At 38.9% G+C, this 18,124-nt stretch overlaps 1 protein-coding gene across 3 annotated transcripts in view; it reads left to right on the forward strand.

Annotated features, from left to right (window-relative positions):
• Positions 1–18,124, forward strand: part of pde4dip (phosphodiesterase 4D interacting protein) — a 95,508-nt gene that overhangs the window by 37,933 nt on the left and 39,451 nt on the right. For all 3 annotated transcript variants that reach the window (XM_026148218.1, XM_026148216.1, XM_026148217.1), the window contains exons 4-8: positions 9,461–9,571; positions 14,111–14,187; positions 15,721–15,844; positions 15,931–16,082; positions 16,636–16,750. In XM_026148218.1, the coding sequence (XP_026004003.1) occupies positions 9,461–9,571; positions 14,111–14,187; positions 15,721–15,844; positions 15,931–16,082; positions 16,636–16,750 (579 nt within the window). The remainder of the gene's footprint in view (positions 1–9,460; positions 9,572–14,110; positions 14,188–15,720; positions 15,845–15,930; positions 16,083–16,635; positions 16,751–18,124) is intronic.

An 18,124-nucleotide genomic window follows, 5' to 3' on the forward strand; every position in this document is an offset into this window, starting at 1 on the left:
ACAGAGGTGACAGTGGTGAAGATGTTTCTTAATAGACAAGAGTCTGAGTCTAAATCATTTAGAAAGCAGGGGAGCAGAGTTATCTTTAAGGTTCAGGCCTTCAGAAGTAATCGTGATGATTATTGCATCACTTTAACGGAAACAGTCGAGGCTTTTGGAAATAAAAACTGAATTCTCCATGCAAATTTTAGAATTAAAAACCTGGCCAAATATCTGAAACTGAAGCTCTTCCTGTTTATCTTTGGGTACTTAACATTTGTATATGTAACATGTACGGCAGTTTACATTTGGTCACAAATGTGATGTTTTCTTATACATATATTTTTCAAATGGTGATGAAAACATTGAGGGCTGGTGTCAGTGAAATGTGAGAAAAATATAGGGGATTAAGCATGACATAAAGCACGCTACAGTAGTCCTTTTTGTAGTCAAATATGGCCGAATGACCTACAATTTTTGAAGGGTGGAATTATGCACATTACTGTGGAGAAGGGGCAATAATGTGACAGTAAAATGCAACGATCTTCGTTTTATCCTCTGTATAAGATTTGTTAATTACAAGAAAATGGTAAAATGTTATTATGTCTGTAGTTAAAATAATATCTGTTATATATTACCCCCCAAAATATGGCTTACAGTGATAAGTTGTACAGTATTATTGGAAACTTGTACAAAAATATCAAAAATAATATAATTATAAAACAACAACAAAAAATATTTATGAAAAATTAAGGTGGATTATTGGCAACACAACGGGTTAAATGAATTATATTCATTCAAAGAAGTGATTTCTCATAGATGTTTACCTGAAAGTGTCTGTACTTGGTCAACTTGCCTCTTTTTTTTTTAGTGGACATACTAAGAGCTGCTGTCACCTCTCCATCATCATCATCAGAGCCTTCCTTGCTAATGTACTTAAGGAGCTACTAATAACCTTTTTCCACACTCAATCTTCTTTTCATCACACATTGGCTAAGGTGGTTAGCGAGCGGAAACAGATCTGTTATGATGATAAATCACTTAAGCTTGTTTACATGCTAATGTTAGCTGTGTTTCCACACAAAGTGCAGAGCAGTGAAAGCAGCACCAGCGGCCTCACATGCTGGTCTCCCATCAGTTTCCCATTAAAGACAGAGCTTTATCTGCAATGCATGTGCATAAGCCACCAGAAAAAGCTGCTGTCCTCTCTGCTTGCCCAGCTCCAAGAGGCAGACATTATACTATAAATACAAAACAAGCGGAGCTTTAAGCAACAATAACTGACTGGGGCCACGATGTGACAATAATTTTAAGCGCTGTCTGAGATGAAAGGAGAGAGATTGTTTTACTTTGCATTGTTTTATTTTATGTCTATTGCCTGTCGCCTAATGGAATAGAATTCTACACGTTTGTCAGATTAGACTTTTTTACATTGTGTGACGCTACAGTCCTCTGCAAATTGACATTAAATTATTATCTTCTTATACAAGAAGCTGAGAGATATAGCCTTTTTTCCCCAGTGACTCACCAACAGTTATGCTTGCTTGCACATGCTAAAAGTGACATCATAACTACTGGTGCACAGTCTGCAAACCAGTAAACATGGTTAAATATGATTGTCCTTTACCCATATTGAGACACACAATAGCTCTGTCAGAGAGACCAAAGGGCAGGAATTCTTTCACTCTATTAACTTGGACATCGACACATAGGGTTCCACTGACTTCTTGGTGCTCCTTTGATAAGGTTTCCTTTTTGGCAGAGCAACCAAGCCTGTAGCCATCAGCAGCAGCTGTGTTTTAACCTCAAAAGCTGCCTGAGTTCAGGCCCTGCTCCCTGCTCTCCTTCTCTCTATGGGAGTATCATGCTGCATTAGCAGCTGGAGCTCCAAGCTCCATGCTCTGGGGCATCAGTCACAGTCTCCACTCACTTCCGGGGGTCAGATATCTCAGACAGCCTGGGTTAGGAGGGAAAATGATGCTGGTACATCTGATCCCGTTTCTGTGAGTGGACTCTCACAGACCTGTTGTCATTTCCAGCCTTTTAAAGTCACTTATCCAGTAAAATTTAAAGTTGTAGGTGTTCAGCTTGTGTTGCACCTGGAAGATACTGACCTTCGTATGTCTCTGTATCATATAAAATTGTAGTTTTATAACGATGGATGGGGCTTCTTGTTAAATAGCTCCAGAAGGCCTTTCAGTCGGGCAGAAACGATAAATGATCTCACCTGACATGTATTAGATATAGTATTTATGACACCCTCCCCCCTAAAAATACACGACATCAGTTGTGGGTTAAACTGAAAGACACTGTTAACTCCGTGGTAGTTGTAACCTTTTAGCCTATGACTGGTCAAGAGTAGTAAACTGTCTGTGGTTCCATCCAGGCCTAAACAAAGCCAAGACCACAGCATTTTTCATGGCTCACTATTTTTCTGTTATTCCTGATAAAAATAAAACATTTTAAAAAGCTACTGTTTCTACACTATAAATTTGATAAGGTTGCTTTACTCGAATGGGCAAAGCTGTTGCCTGAAAAATGTCAGTGACTTCTTTATTTTGAATGTGCAGAACATAAAGAAGGAATAGTTGAGCTTTGACTATAAGTTGACTCATGAGTAGTAATTTATTAGATAAGTCAATTTAAAGATTGATTTAGCCTTAAGTTAAAAGCTCTTCATAATTTAAAGTTAAATATAGCCTACTTTAAAAACCTTAGTGTAAGAAATATTATCTGTCTCAGGAATGGCAGTCTTTTAATAGCTAAACTTTTATGATATTTTTGGCAACAGAAACACAAACAATAGTAGAAATTGAATTAAATGCGCTTATTAAATTAAATGAGTGTAAGAACGTGCAAAAAGGCAGTAGTTTGAAATTAATTTAAGTTGACACTGATGGTTAGTAATGCAGTAATTTAGATTTGTATTCTTTTCTTGGAAATGGGCAAATCAATGAGCCAACTTTTGATAAAATTAAACGAATAACAAGTGTTGGACCAAAAAATACATAAATCTGTGAATGAGATTGAAACAGCCGCACGGGATACCACAAATTACAAATTGTTTGTGAAGACAAAATAATCTCAACAAATCAGAGGCTGGTATAAAACCTGGAAATACAGGCTCTTGGCATATGAATGATGGAGGGAAATATTGACATGTAAAAGTAAATGGATTTTGGAAATGGGAAAGGAAGGAGGGAAACAGGACTGATCGTTCTTCTTCAACTGTGAAGAAATCTTCAAAATCTTGAATCAATGCAGAAATGCTCTGTTTTCTTCAGGTGATGTAGCAACAGAAAACAAAACAGCTCCAAAATGAATCCTAAACCCCCACCTGTGATTGCTGCTACAGCTGTACAGTGATAAAATAGGGTTTACTTGTTATTTATGTCCTCTGCTTCCTCTGAAATAACCTTTAATGTGATTTCATTAAGAACTATGTGTCAGCTGAGATGATTTGCTGACAGGCTCCAGTTTCATTTACAATGCTGAGTGCTTTTGATCCTGTATTATAACATGGGGTTGGCCCAGGCGCCTGCTTGTCCCTGCTGTGGAGAAGATGTAAATAATCCACCAATAATCCGTAGTCCGTATCTGAGCGTCTGGACACAGTGTGTGCTGTTAAAGAGAGGCAGATCCTGTTTTGCTTCATGCCTCTTGTTCTCTTGGCATCATTAAAGGAAAACAATGGCATGCATGGTAAATAGCCATGGAAACACAGCGATTGCTGCAGCTAAACACCGAGGCCAGCCAAGGTTTTTGAGTCATGCAAGCCATACTTCCACACTGAAACTGCTCCCGCAGGCTGCATGTAGCACATTCGCCTTGACCTCATCTTGACATGCAACACACTTTACATACAGTATGTCTTTGGCCAAAACAATGCATGGAAGAGGGTTGAAAGATAAACACTCCAGCTCATAAATGCTTAAAAATCAACTTGCAAAGTCAAAATGTTACAGTACTTTTTTTTTTTGGGGGGGGGGGGGGGGGGGGGGGTTGTTTTTATTTTGTTTTGCTTGTTCCAACCCACTGCATTAAATCTGGCAGATGGGTTGGAAAAGCCGTTGAAGCCCTCTAAGTTGAACCGCTCCACCCATCAGTGCCATTCTACTCCAAGACCTTGATGGGCGACTGACACCTCCTTAGCACTACACCATTCTTTACTCATACACAGCTGCTGCCACCACATCTGGGAATGCTTCTGTCAAACCCAAAGACACAGACAGTGTGAGGAGGGAGATGTGATGAGACCTCAGTCTGACATCCTCAGTCTGACATCCTCCTAACCCTGTGATGTCTTCTGCCTATAATTATTGCTACATGAAGAGGTGTGTAAGTACTTAAAAGTACTTTTTTTTGGAATTCATATAGTTCCATTAAACTTATTGACAGGCAAAAACTCCTTATTAGCTCAGATCTATTTTACTGCCTTGAGGTTTAAATATTGTTGATTTTGCAGCTGTAATTCTTTCTTGAATGATTGCTTTATGAGGCACATTGATGGTGCTTGGATCATAAGGTTCCCGGTGAACTTAAAATATATATTTTGCAGATGGGAAGTTTGAACAACATTTGGATGAAGACTTTTTCATTCAATCTCAGACAGAGTTTATATTTATAAAACCACTATTAAGTAATGCTACTCTATCTGGTCATCACCATCAAATATTATTTGAATCAAATGTGCCATTAAAAAACTGAAACCAGGTGTATGCTTTTGCAGTTTTTAAAAACAATAGATGGGAGTCATGTAGACACCTACTAAACTCATACAACTCTCATATTTCAGCTCTCATTGCTGAACCGAAATTAAAGCAAATTTTAAAAAGTCCCTTTATGTCTAAATTTATGTCTAAATAAACTAAAAGTTATTGTTTCATTTCATTTAAAAAAATCCAAAAAAAGGAACAAATAAACAAACAAGAGCAAACAAACGAATAAACACAAACAAGCAAACAAGCAGGCAGGGAACACGTACGGTAAGACATTTCAGTATTTACTAACTGACACACAAGGGCTAACCAGGACAAGACAGAACAGTTAGGTAGAATAGGTGAGGCTAATCAGACAAAGGAAGTAAAAATAAGGAAAAGTCAACTATGAGTCAAGACTCGGGATTATGGCACCTCTGTCTAGTATACCAGCCCTTACCTCCCCTACCATGTTTTGCATTTGGTTCCTCATCCTTGTTGAATCATGAATAAATTCGTGATTAGAAATTGAGTTTTTGTTTCCTTTTGTTGATTAGAGAGCTTATCTAACAATTAAGAGACCATAAAGGCTAAATTTGGTTTAATGTTTAACGCCTAATAGATCACACCTAGCAAGATAGACCAGAAAACAGCACCTGTGGCTGATGGACAGAGATACATTTTGTCCTTTATTTTGAATTGAACGTAGTAATTAAATCAATACACGTTGTGTTCTTAACTTTGTGTTAAGAATTTTGACACTGATATTCTCTGTATTTTGTTTGGGTTTGAGTTTGGAGTCGCTCTCTTCAGCAGGCTTTGCTCTGCTGACAGCCAATCTTTAAATTTTCCTCTTGATGAATTATCCCAGTAAATAAATCTCAAACATTGAGTCACATTTTCTCTGAAGGTTGGCCAAACCATTGGATATAGTGTTATGAGTCTTGTGGTGTGAGAAGAAATGATTATTCACTGGAAAATAGAGTTGAACTGTATATAGTTCTATCTCAGAGTAATACATTGAAGTTTCTTTCTTTTTTCTTGTTTTTTTACAACCTTGTAAAAGTTTTCTAGGTGTATTAGGTTCACTTTTAAGGCTAGGTTTTCACTTTTTTAGTGTGAGAACAGTAGCACATGGCCTTCTCCTGCTTGTTAAGTTCTCTTAAAATTTAAGTGTAATATAATGTTTTGCAGGGACTTTAGTTTTGCTTACAGTATTAAGTACATTCACACTGAACCACAATTCTGTGGATTCAAAATTCATGACACTGTGTGTCCTATATAAAAACAACACTCCAGTATCTACAGTTTGCAATAACCAGTGGTCTCTGTAGTTTAATGTTGTTTCAAATCATCCCATGAAATATTAGAGTGACAAAGAGATTACGTTGTGCTGGGATTTTTTTTTTATTATTTTTTGTTTGTTTTAATTAATCCGAATCAAATGAAGACGAATTTAATGTCTTAAATATCAATATACCCACCACTTAGACTGAGCACATTCAAATGTAATGCACTGACATTAATTGAGCACTACTCTAGTCTTACTGACCACTCAAAGTGATTTAGACTACAAGACAGAGTTTACATACTTATTAATCATACTGAGGAAACCCACAGACTGACACATATATAGACCCCAGCTGGGGTTTGGGGCAGGAACCCTTTTGCTAACAGGTGGCAATGCGCACTGCACCTCTCTGTATTGCTTAGTGTCTTTCCTAGTATGGTGAACTCAGCCACATATGTAATTGCATGTCATACGTAAAGAACCACTCTGCAGCATACAGCCATCATGCAGGTGTTATCTGGTTTCTAGAATGCTTCAAGCATTAATCCCTCTTTTTTTAGTCCATAATTTTAATTAGCTCCTGGGGATGTTTTTAGTGGCTCTCTTGATGATTTAAGTAGGTTTACAAATTATAATTTTTAACCACCGTGAAGCATGGACCATGGCAGCATAATAAACACAATCAGACATTCCCACTGCAGAGTTGCATTAGCGGGCTGGCACTGCCAGAGAGTATGGCTGGAAAATGTTGAGCTAGCTGGCATCAAGGAGCTCCTGTTACCGGTAAAGGGGGAAAACTCCCAATGGTCTGCCAATCCGGAGGACACACAAACTCATACACACACATGCAACCTCCCAGTTAAACAGAGGGCAGAGGGTAGTAAACTGTTTTGCTTCCCTCCTACCATCCATGGTAACAAAACAACTTCTAATAGAGGCATAAGATTTTTTTTTAAGAAAAAGAAATGTGGAAAGGGACAATGAAAACATTTAAAATGGATCTTCTTCTTCTGTGAAATTTCAGGTCTTAATACTTTCTGATTCTAATAATGGGACTTTGAGTTTGTTCCTGACTCATGAAACATAGTGTGGTAAAAGTTGGAGGTGCAACAGCCTGGAAAAAAAGTTATAATGTTCTCTTTTCTCCCCTCCTTCTCTTGTATTGGATTATGCTCTGATGCTGGAAAAGTCCTGGAGAATTAGGATGATTTCATTTCACGGGCATGCCGCTTTGCAATAAATTTAGTCTTTTTTCTCTGCATGGCCTCGGGTTTACATTTCTTCTCCAGTTCTTGTTAACTCCAGATTGATTTGCAGTGTAGTTGTGGCAGTCATGAAAAACTCTTATGATCATTTTGGCCTGAAGTGGTCATGTGCTTAATTTCTCAGATGTAATCTTTGTTATTTTGTGTTGTCAGACTGTCAGAATAAGATTACCACTGTCATCACTAATATATTTACTGTATCAGTAATATATTTCAGGTTTAACCTCTGTGTTTGCAAGGATTGATTAATGACAAATAGCTGTGAGTAGTGCAGTACACACATACGCAAGTATATACATAAATACATACACACACTCTAGTGTGCATCCAGGGTTTCAGTGTTCTCTCACACATGAATTCATAAAAAATAGACTGAAATGCTAAACTTATCTTCTTACTTTTTACAGTGCTCGTACAAAATGTTATTTATTTTTTATTATTGTCATCAATGAAAAATACACATTACAGTTATCTTCATTCTTATCTTCATTTATTATAACATTGTAACTGAAATAGGAACACTAAAAATAGAAACTCCATCATTGCCATCATTGCTTTAGTGATTGATGTGGGCCCTATGAGAAGCAGATGTGTGTGTTTTTACACAAATACACAGCCATTTAGCGGTGTGAGCTGAGACTTAAGGAGAAAAATACGCTCCAAAGGAGAAGTAGGAACACATTACCTCAAACAAACTGTGTTCTTTTAAAATGAAGTGCACAAAGTCCCTGTGAAGTTTCAATAGCCCTGACTAAGTGATTTCATTTTATGTTCAAAGCCTTCAGTTATGAACATTCTGCATATAGCCGTCCCCTTTTTCGGCATAGATGTTGTGTGCATGTATGTGTACACAATATATGTTCATGCATTCAGGCATATGTAATTTAATATGCAGTCAGTCAGTGTAGCACAGGGCCATCTGAAGTGCTGGCATCGGACAGCCCTGCATGTGTGATCACTGTCTCCCACTTCAGCATTCCTCAGTGACAGCCGTGGGGCAAAGGTTTCTTTAAATAGCTTCTGGATTCAAGTTCACTCTGAGACGTCTGGTTTTAGAAATTTTGGTAGAGCATTAGTGCCTCCCTGTGGTTTGGTACTCTCTGGTTCTATGAATCTGTTTTTAGATGAAAACTTCACTCCTGAGACTGCATTTTCATGTATTTATTCATTTACTGTTTTAATTTATTAGAGCAGACTTTTATTTTGCTTTATTAAATTTGGTCTTATATTGTTATAAAGTGAAAGTCCTACGTGCATGGTACATATTTCAAAGGACACCCTTTAACTGCGCATGACCAAGTTATGCCTTTTTACGATTCAATGACCATGTAAATTTGAAATGGAATAGAAATTGACATTTGCCCCTATTGGGCTGCACAGCAGTGTAGTGGTTAGCACTCTGACCTCATAGCTTCTGTATGGAGTTTGCATGTTCTCCATATGTCTTTGTGGAAAGATATGCATGTTAGATTGTGGGCGATTGAGGATTGGCTGTTGAAGTAAGGTAGATAAGGCGCTTAAAGTTTCTAGAATAAAACACTAGATAAATGCATAGTGTGCTTGTAGTCTAAAGTGCTTTGAGTCAACTGTTATTTTTTGTGGAGCTTAAATTTCTTTTAGTAGAGCACATGTTTTTGCATCACTTGTATTGTAAACATTCAGCTCTTGTCAGTACTGGAGAACATACAAAGAGTAGCTCATGTACAAATGCCCATATTCAGTTCAGTTCAAGGAGATTTCATTTTGATGTCAGGCTAATGTAATCCCAATTAAACTCCACACACACACAATCACAAGTGAAAGGATATTCTACAGCAGCTCAGTATTGTAGCAGTTATCAGCACACACTCACTCCTGTCTCAGATTCTTGTAATGCCTTTCTCGTGGTAAAAAAGGAAACATCCCCTCATCCTCCCCTCTCGTGCCACTCCTGAGCCCCTCTGTAACAAATCCACACAGCGAGGAGCTCATGTCCACTTTTTGTTTTGACCAGCACTCTGATCTTGCGCTTGTCTATTGAAGTGTACTAGCGGGAGAGATTAGAGCATTAGATTTTTGCTATACAACATCAGAACAGTTAGATTTTTCAGACAGGGCTTTGCTTCTCTGCAGTCCTGTCTTTTCCCACGTTATGTTGTACTGAATGGGGGGCTGCGGTGCCCCCTACAAAGGAGCAGCCTGTCATCATGTCTAACTCTGGCTTCCGTGGTTACCGCACTATCTCACAGCACCTGAATGACCTGAAGAAGGAGAACTTCAGCCTAAAGCTGCGTATCTACTTCCTGGAGGAGAAGATCCAGCAGAAATTTGAGGAGAGCAGTGATGACGTGCACAAGTGGGTGAGTAAGAAAAACAGTCTGTGTATAATTTAACTGTGACACGCGCATGCAAGTTATTCCAAAGGTTCTGTACTTGCATGCACTTGATGTGGAGTTATATGCTATGCAAAGATATGCAGGTTTGTGTCTGACAGTAACTCATACTGACAGTAGGTCTCAGGCTGCTCCGCAGCAGTTCATTCAAACTGTCTGTCAAACATTTCTGCTTGTGAAGCTGATTTAGAGTGACTACAGTTGTCTCAGTGCTGCAGTCAGAAATAAAGGAGGGCCTCAACCTTCTGAGGCACCAAGGGTCACAAGAAAAGGGATTGAAATTGTTCACTCTCTCTGGCAGCAGTGATTAGTAACTAAATACTTAAGTACATTTATATATATATGGATTTTACTTGCAGATTTGCATTTTGGCCCCGATCCCTAGAAATATTATTACACCCCCCTCCTTCCCTATCCCTCCCTATACCCTATGCCCCCCACATCAATGTTTCTGGGCTATAGGACTTGGTGTTTACATTACAATATAAAGCACCCTGATAGAACTGTTGTTGTGACTGAATTAATGTTACAGTGTCCAAAACTGTTAGATGATTTCATGGATTAGACAAGTGGTGAATTTTAAAATGTAATTCTCTCTATTTTTGTAATTCAATAATGATATATACTTGATACTAAAATAAAACTTATTCTGCCACTTCACAAATCAGTCTTTCAAAATAAAAAATATATATAATTTCTTTTCATCTAATCGATCTGCATGAGAGCAGAGGGCTGTACATGATTCTGAAAACAGTGATCACTGTTTTCCACACCAATCTTTTGTAATATATTTATGCTTCATCAAATATGCTACAGCCCTATGACCCACAGTAAATACTTGTCATTGCTGTTACCTGGCACCAGCGAGTATCTAATGCAAGTATCTATTAATTCTAACGTTATGTATAATTTTACAGCAACGTCAAAATCCAAAAAAATATTTTCTTGCAAAAAGAAAACCATCAATCCTGTAATGCATGACAATTTAAAACACAAAGAAAAAGTTAAAAACATATCGTCTGTGAAGGTTCTCAGTCATCCAGGTCATCGTAGTCAAAAGCGTATCCACTCTTGAAATCTATGCTTTCTATCTGAAAACAGATTCATTTAATTCTGTTCAGTTTTATTTGTACTCTCCAAACTCACAACAAAAGGTATTTGAGGGCATTTCACATTTTAAGGTAAACCTGATAGAGCAGTGAGTCCCAAAGTGTGGGCTAAGGCACTGCAGGTGATCCACAGAAATAACACAAATTCATTTTTAAATTACTCATATTTACAGTTACATATTCATATAAGTGTATTTATTTATCTAAAAAGTCAATTAAAACTGATAATAGGAGGTTTAGTTTGTGATATTATTTTTTACTCTGACCTAAATTTACTGGGTAACTGGGTAGCATTAACTATTTCTAACCAACAGTCTGTTCTGTTGATGTTTTTTGAATAAAATTTTAAAGTAAATACATCACTTTCTATTGTATTTTGATCAGAGCGAATATTTGGTGGGATTTTCTGTTGGGCTGCAGCAGTGTTAATTTTGGGAATTTTAAGAGCATCCAAATACTGTTAAGTATTTAACATATACTAACCTGGAATGAGGTTTTAATTCATTGCTCTCAGTGGAAGCTGCTCAGTATACCTAAAGAGAGCCACATGTCTGCTGGAGAATAATTGTTTCAACTGCCCTAACTGCTTGACCTGTGTTCCAGTGGCAGCTATAAACCCAATGACCCACTTCATGTTTCACTGTTTTTGTCGGTGCACAATATGCACGTGTGTATGTTGCATCTCTTTGCACATACAAGCAACAGCACTTGTGTCCAGCACCTGTGTTGTGTGACAGTTACTGCAGCAGTGCTGAACTGCAATTCCAGATTGGTGTACATAAAACATCAATCACTGCAGACGGATACTGTGAGTGAAGTGACGGTCAGTCCTCATCCAGTTGGTTCCTGCTTTAAGATTTAAAAGTTAAAAGTAGAGTTGTTGCTGGGTACTTGGGGTGGAGTGGTGGATGTTACACTTTTGGGGGTCAGAAGGAGACATATACAGCAGGTGCTCTTATTTCTACCACCTATTTATAGACCTACTGAGCTACAGAGATATTGAATAGCACGTGAGACTTGGAAGCTTGTTTCGTGTGGCATACTACTGTACTGCTATACTGACTGAATGACAACGACTGCAGAAATAAGGTCAATTGAAGTCAGGGTAACTCATTTGCTTCACTTAGCTTCATGAGGATTGCTGGAGCCTACCAGCGACCATAGGGCGAAAGGTAGGGTACACTGTGGAGGGGTTGCCAATCTGACGCAGGGCTAACACAGAGAGATAGACAAGCATTCACTCTGTCATTCTCACCTATGGGCAATTTAGGATCATTAATTAGCCTGACCCCACTAATTGCATGTCTCTGGACTGTGGGAGGAAGCCAGTGTACTTGAAGAGAACCCACACAAAGTGGTCCAGCTCTTCCAGGAAAAGAATAATGTAGCGCCTAAAATTTAGTCTGGCAATAATATAAAGTCTGTCCATGAAATATGATCAGTGTTGGGCAAGTTACTTTGAAAAAGTAATTAATTATAGTTACTAGTTACTTCTTCAAAAAAGTAACTGAGTTAGTAACTGAGTTACAAGATTCTAAAAGTAATTCATTACTTGAAAAGTAACTATTAACTATTAACTATTAACCCTCTGGGGTCCAGGTTATAATTGGCCATTTTTAAATACTTTTGATTTTCCCTCCACATTTTATCTTTAGAAACTATTTACTTTGCCTTGTTTGGCATCATTCTTTTCAGCACAACCTCGCGTGTCTGAATTTGCAGTTCTGTTTTCATTTTGACATACTGTATTAACACAATGGATCTAAAATCAGACAAATAAAATAAAATCAGAGTAGAAAAAGTTATATTTTTTACTGTAACAACCACAAACATGTTTAATGATAATATTTCATAACTTTAAATGCAAATATAAATTGTCAATTTTAAAATCCTCTGCACAAGTTTTGCAAACAACAAAGTTATTTGCATCCATTTACCTTTTACCCTTTTTTTATAACCATTTCAAACTATTTACAGAACAATCAGCTGTTCTGCATTCAATGAGATCCCACACAAATTATTTGTGCCACTCCAAAAACATAATTTCTGTCCACTATAAAGGAGAACATCACAGCCTGATCCCTGCAGGTCTGACAGCAGCAGGTTTCTACCTGGAGACAGCAGTTGCCTCATTGTTCTGACACACAACACAAAACTATCCACAACACTACACACTAACTACACAAGACAAGTTAATGTGCATGGCACAACACAGAAGAGCCACCTCCACAGGACAAGACTCAGCTGTCCATCTGCATCTTAAGGACAAAGGTCACTCTTTCGAGGATGCCAATGTTCACATTTTGGACAGAGAGGACAGATGGTTTGAAAGAGGAGTGAAAGAAGCCATCTATGTCCACTGTGAGCGACCATCTTTGAACAGAGGCGGGGGTTTACGACACCAACTCTCTGCCATCTATAATCCAGTTTTGAGATCCCTTCCCAGACGCCTTAACGCCCACTCACATCCTGGGCCATTTGATCTCAGGAATTCACATGATAAGGTGGGGCCAGGTTTCACAATGAACACACCCGAAACTCTGGCTGATTGGGACCCACACCCAGTTTCACACCTTGGCTCAGGCGATTAGAGGATCATCGGGGGGTCCTTTTGTCCCCTCTGTGGGGGGTTACTCCCACTAGGTTTATATCTGGGACTCTCCACCATTTGACCTTAGAACTGAAGAAGCTTCTCGGATGAGAGGTGAAACGTCTTCAAGTAACTTAAAGAAGTCCAGACGCTTTTCTTTGCAAGCTCCTTTGACTACGATGACCTGGATGACTGAGAACCTTCACAGACATACACAAGACAACACATTAACTACACACTCCAAACACCTAAACGTCTCAAAACTTGCTCCCTCTCTTTCTCTGCTCTCTCTCTCGCTGTCACTCCTAAAACATCCTCTGTTTTTTTGCTCATAAGCAGAGAGTGCTTGCTGCGCTGTCCTTAGACAGTAAACGTGACGAAACTATTGAGGAAAAAACACCGCGCATATTGTTTATCATGACTCTGGTTTTACGTGGCCTATCAACACAATTAAAAACTGGTATCTATACCTTGTTGCTTTGTCTTGAAGTGGTCATGTGATTGGCTTGCCACGACTACTTTATTCTTCCTCAGTCACACAGCAGGACTCATGCGATTGTTTTGCCCCCTTAGCTCCAGGTGTTGTGCTAATAGTAAGGGACCACTTTTTCTTGTTAGTAACTGTAACGGCGTTGTAACGATAGGAATAGTAATTAGTTAGATTACTCGTTACTGAAAAAAGTGACGCCGTTAGTAACGCCGTTACTTGTAACGCTGTTATTCCCATCACTGAATATGATGCACATGAAATTTCAGACCTGCAACTTTTAGTGTTTGTTCTTATCCGCTTCTATGATTTTCTTCCAGAATATTGAACTCAAGGTTGAAGTTGAGAGTCTGAAAAAGGAACTCGAGGAGAAACAAGAGCTTTTGGACAAAGCAAAGTAAGTATTTGCAAAATCGTACTTTTCCTTTCCACTGTTATCAAACAAATAATTCGCTAGCATCCTGTAACCATTTTAAAATTCAAAGCGGTTTCGAATACTCAACTACTTATGCACAGATTTGTTGAAATCCCTTTAGGGAAACCTCTGAGCGAAGCACAAAAACGCTCCTTTCATCACTAGTTTGTTTCCCATGAGTCCAACAGTACATCAGCGCCAAGGCAAGCTCAGGACCCCACGGCCTCTCATCACACGCAAGCCTGCTGGCCTGTAGACTAACCTAGCTATCACAACACAAACTAAGCTCTAAGGAATGCATGGATTCAGCACGAAAATGCTTGTGAAGTCCCTCTGAGTTCTGGGATAGAGGACAAAGAGGGTAGGAAACTGACAAGGTGGAGAAGAAGTGAGGGTCTTACTAAGGGTGTTTTTTTGTTTTTTTAAGGGGGAGGGTGATTAGAATATGGGAGTAGGTTGAGTAAAGGGCAGAGGTTTTATGGTTTGCCGAGTTGGGAACTATATGAGCTCCAGCACCTGTTTACAAGCCAGCTGTCTCCCTTTCTTTCTTCAGCCGTTCTCCTTTCCAAACAATAAACTAAGCAGAATACTGAGATCAGGATGCAAACCTCAGATTACACAATTTAATGTGCATTTGATGCTTTTTTTTGTAAATTTCCCTAAAGGGAAAGATGGTCCATGTTTTTCAGGAAAAGGCTGTCTTTATTATTTTCATTTCCTGTTATCACAGCACAGTTTGTTGCTGTTATCATGTGTGGATAATTTAGACAAGAATAAGAAAAGCCATTGCCATTGTCAGCCAAGGAGCTTATGTTCTTTATTCTTTTAATATTTCAGTTAGTTAAAGATTTATATTCCTTTTCTGGTCAAATTGGGCTTCATTATTTAATAGTACGGCTCCAGTTTAGGTGACAGCAAGTCAAAAGCATGTTACCTGTCAACGGCCAGCAGCAGCCCGTATTCAGTTTGAATATTGCTATAAATAACACAGATCAGTGTGCCTTTTAATGGGTTGTAAAGTCTGTTTCACTGTAACATTTAACTTTTTGTTGACTGCACCATTACTGCAGAGAGAGGGAGAGAAAGAGAACAGGATGAAGACGGCAAAGAAGGAGCCTTTGCTCTGGGATTGATCGCTAACAGCTAGCCAGTAAAACCAGTGTGGTATATTAAAATCATTGATTATTCATTCTGAATTATTCTTAGACACTGCAACAGGTTATCCAATGAATTATGTTGCTTTTAAAGACAAGGTGTGCGATTTGAGGTTTGCAAATAGTACACATTAGATTCTTTGAGAACAACTTAGGAATAGTATGTTGGCCAAGATGGGGCTTGAACACCCAACCTTCTGATTAGCAGGCTTCTGCTAGAGGACCCGAGCTCGAGGATGATGCACGTACCATTGAATTTTTACTAAGCTGTGGTGTGGTTAGGAAGGTTGAATACGTGTGGGATTATTTTATTTTAGTACTTCCTGTACAAGTTAATCGTTATTCATTTCAACTCATACAGATCGACGGCAAAGGGCCTGTCTAATCAAAATGAAACAGAGTTGCAGCGGCGTCTGGTGGTGCAGCAGGAGGAAATCAACCACTTACAGGAAATCATGGCAACCAAAGTCCGGCTACTACAAGAGGTACAGATAGTAGCACTGGCTAAGCAGTTCCATGGTACTAACAGGCAAAAGGAGATTTATGCTGATGAGAACATGCATATGTTTAGGAGGCTGAGCTGGCACAAGTTGAGGCTGAACGGATGGCCTCGCTGGCAAACACCGAGACCCAGCGCTACCTCACTCTTGAGAAACAGATGTTGGAGAAGAGTCAAGCCTCTGGTGGAATACTCAGCTTGCAGCCACTGACAGACAAAGACAGGTAATTTAATATGTAGCTAACCACAGACTTGCAACCAAAATCCCAGTTTGTGTAAAACAGCTTTTTGCACTGTACATTATGAGTGCATTGGAGTTTTTCAGAGGGGTTTGATGAACCTCACCATATGTTTAATTTTATTGATTTCACTTTGTTTTTTATCATTGTGGCAAATCAGTATTTAGTACAATGAATGAAATACAAGTGCTGTGCTAGTTTTAATAAATAATTAATTCATAAAAACAAATCATTGCACAGTGTATGATTTATCACCTGAAAACACCAGCTTTTCAATTTTTGATGTGACTGCATTTTGGTGGCACATAAATACCTGTGCATAATGGCACAGCGGTTACCACTGTTGGCTCATAGCAAGAAGGCCCTGTGTTCAACTCCACCATCTGGTCGGAGTCTTTCTGTGTGGACTTTGCGTGTTCTGGTCTGTCGCAGACAAGTAACAGATTGGTGATGTGCCATGCCTCTTACCTCATATCAGCTGGGGTAAACTGCAGCTTTAGCTACATTAATGCTTGTCTCTGTTTCTTCTTTTTATCAGAATGATTGAGGAGCTGACACAGGACAAACATTCACTGCATCTTCAAGTCAAAGAGCTTGAAGTGAGACTTCAAAACCCTTCCTCTTGTCTGCACAAAGACGTAGGAAAAACTGAGGTATTTTCATGATATTCCTTACATGAACATAAGAGGGTGAGGCGATCATGCACGCACACCCTTAATATTGCAAATATTGTTATACTTTATTGCTATAAAACTGAAGAAGAAATGACAGAGTTCAGGTGACCCTAATAAGTGATTTATTTTCCTATTATGTGCAGCTGAAAGCACATAGTGATTATCTGAGGTATACTAGACAGGAGCCCCAGTGCTGCACAGTATTCACGTCAGTTTTATTAAGTCACTAGAGCCCAACCAGTAAGAAAGAGACATTAAAGAAAGTATTATGGGTACAATCAACAAGCTGTTTATTTATCTAACTAACTTGAGAAACACCTACAGTTAGTAAAATATGCCTAAAATATCCTTTATTTTTAACAACTAGTTACAAAAAAAGACATTTAATTCTTTTATGTTTTAAATAATTCTGTTACTTATTTCTTTCAGTCTCTATCAAATAAAATAATTATAAGATGTGATAATCAAAATAACTTTTGCAGACTTACATTTCTGTGCTATTTCAGAGGTTTCTTGAAGGTCTTTAAACTATGTTTTGACCCAGAGTCCCTCGTGTATATTTACATAATTTATGAGGAGTAAACCAATAGCCTGCTGCTCCTTACTTTTCACATCAGCAGTACACCGTCAGCTGTAAGGGTATAGCTAGATTTAGAACAAAGTGGAAGAGAAGACCTTAAGCGCACATATCCAAGCAGCTAATTACCTGTGGTGTCACGGTCTTTGTAAGTGATACTCATTTTCTGTGGGTTGGAGCAGGGACAGCAGAGGGAGTGATCTGGAAGTGGGTTCAGGGCAAACCAAAGAAGCACAGATAGTTGACCCAAATGCAGGACAGAGCAGAGGCTTAATTTTGGGGGTCGACCTGGTGGCAGAGGAGATGGAAAAGATTCTAACATCAGTATAGGTGTTATCCCCACTGGAAGGCGCGCAGGAAGCCAACAGTGGAGGAGGAGCTTGTCAGGCGGTCAAGGAGTGAGATGATAATGACTATGGCAACATTGGACCCTCTGGCTCTGGCTCAGGTAACTTGGGCTTTGGCGGCAGAAGTCCAAGATCTGAGTCAGGAAGCACCAGCGATGGGAGATTCTCTGGAATCTTTGCCAGCGAAAGAGGAAAGAAAAATGCTGGACACACAGACTTGACAGGCTAGATTCTGATGGCGCCAATCCATCCACCTCAGAAGAAAGGGTTGACAGGCTGCAGGCAAAAAACAAAGTCTCAGAATTAGCCAACTTGGGTTAGCTGGCACACAAACAGAGCAACAGGGTTTTGTTTATAGCTCTCAGTTTCACTCGAGCTGGCTGAAGGACCAACAACTGCACAAGAGCAACAACTGCAAGAGTAGTCCAC

Source organism: Astatotilapia calliptera, chromosome 17 (genome assembly GCF_900246225.1).
Source record: "Astatotilapia calliptera chromosome 17, fAstCal1.2, whole genome shotgun sequence".
Classification (NCBI taxonomy): Eukaryota; Metazoa; Chordata; class Actinopteri; order Cichliformes; family Cichlidae; genus Astatotilapia; species Astatotilapia calliptera.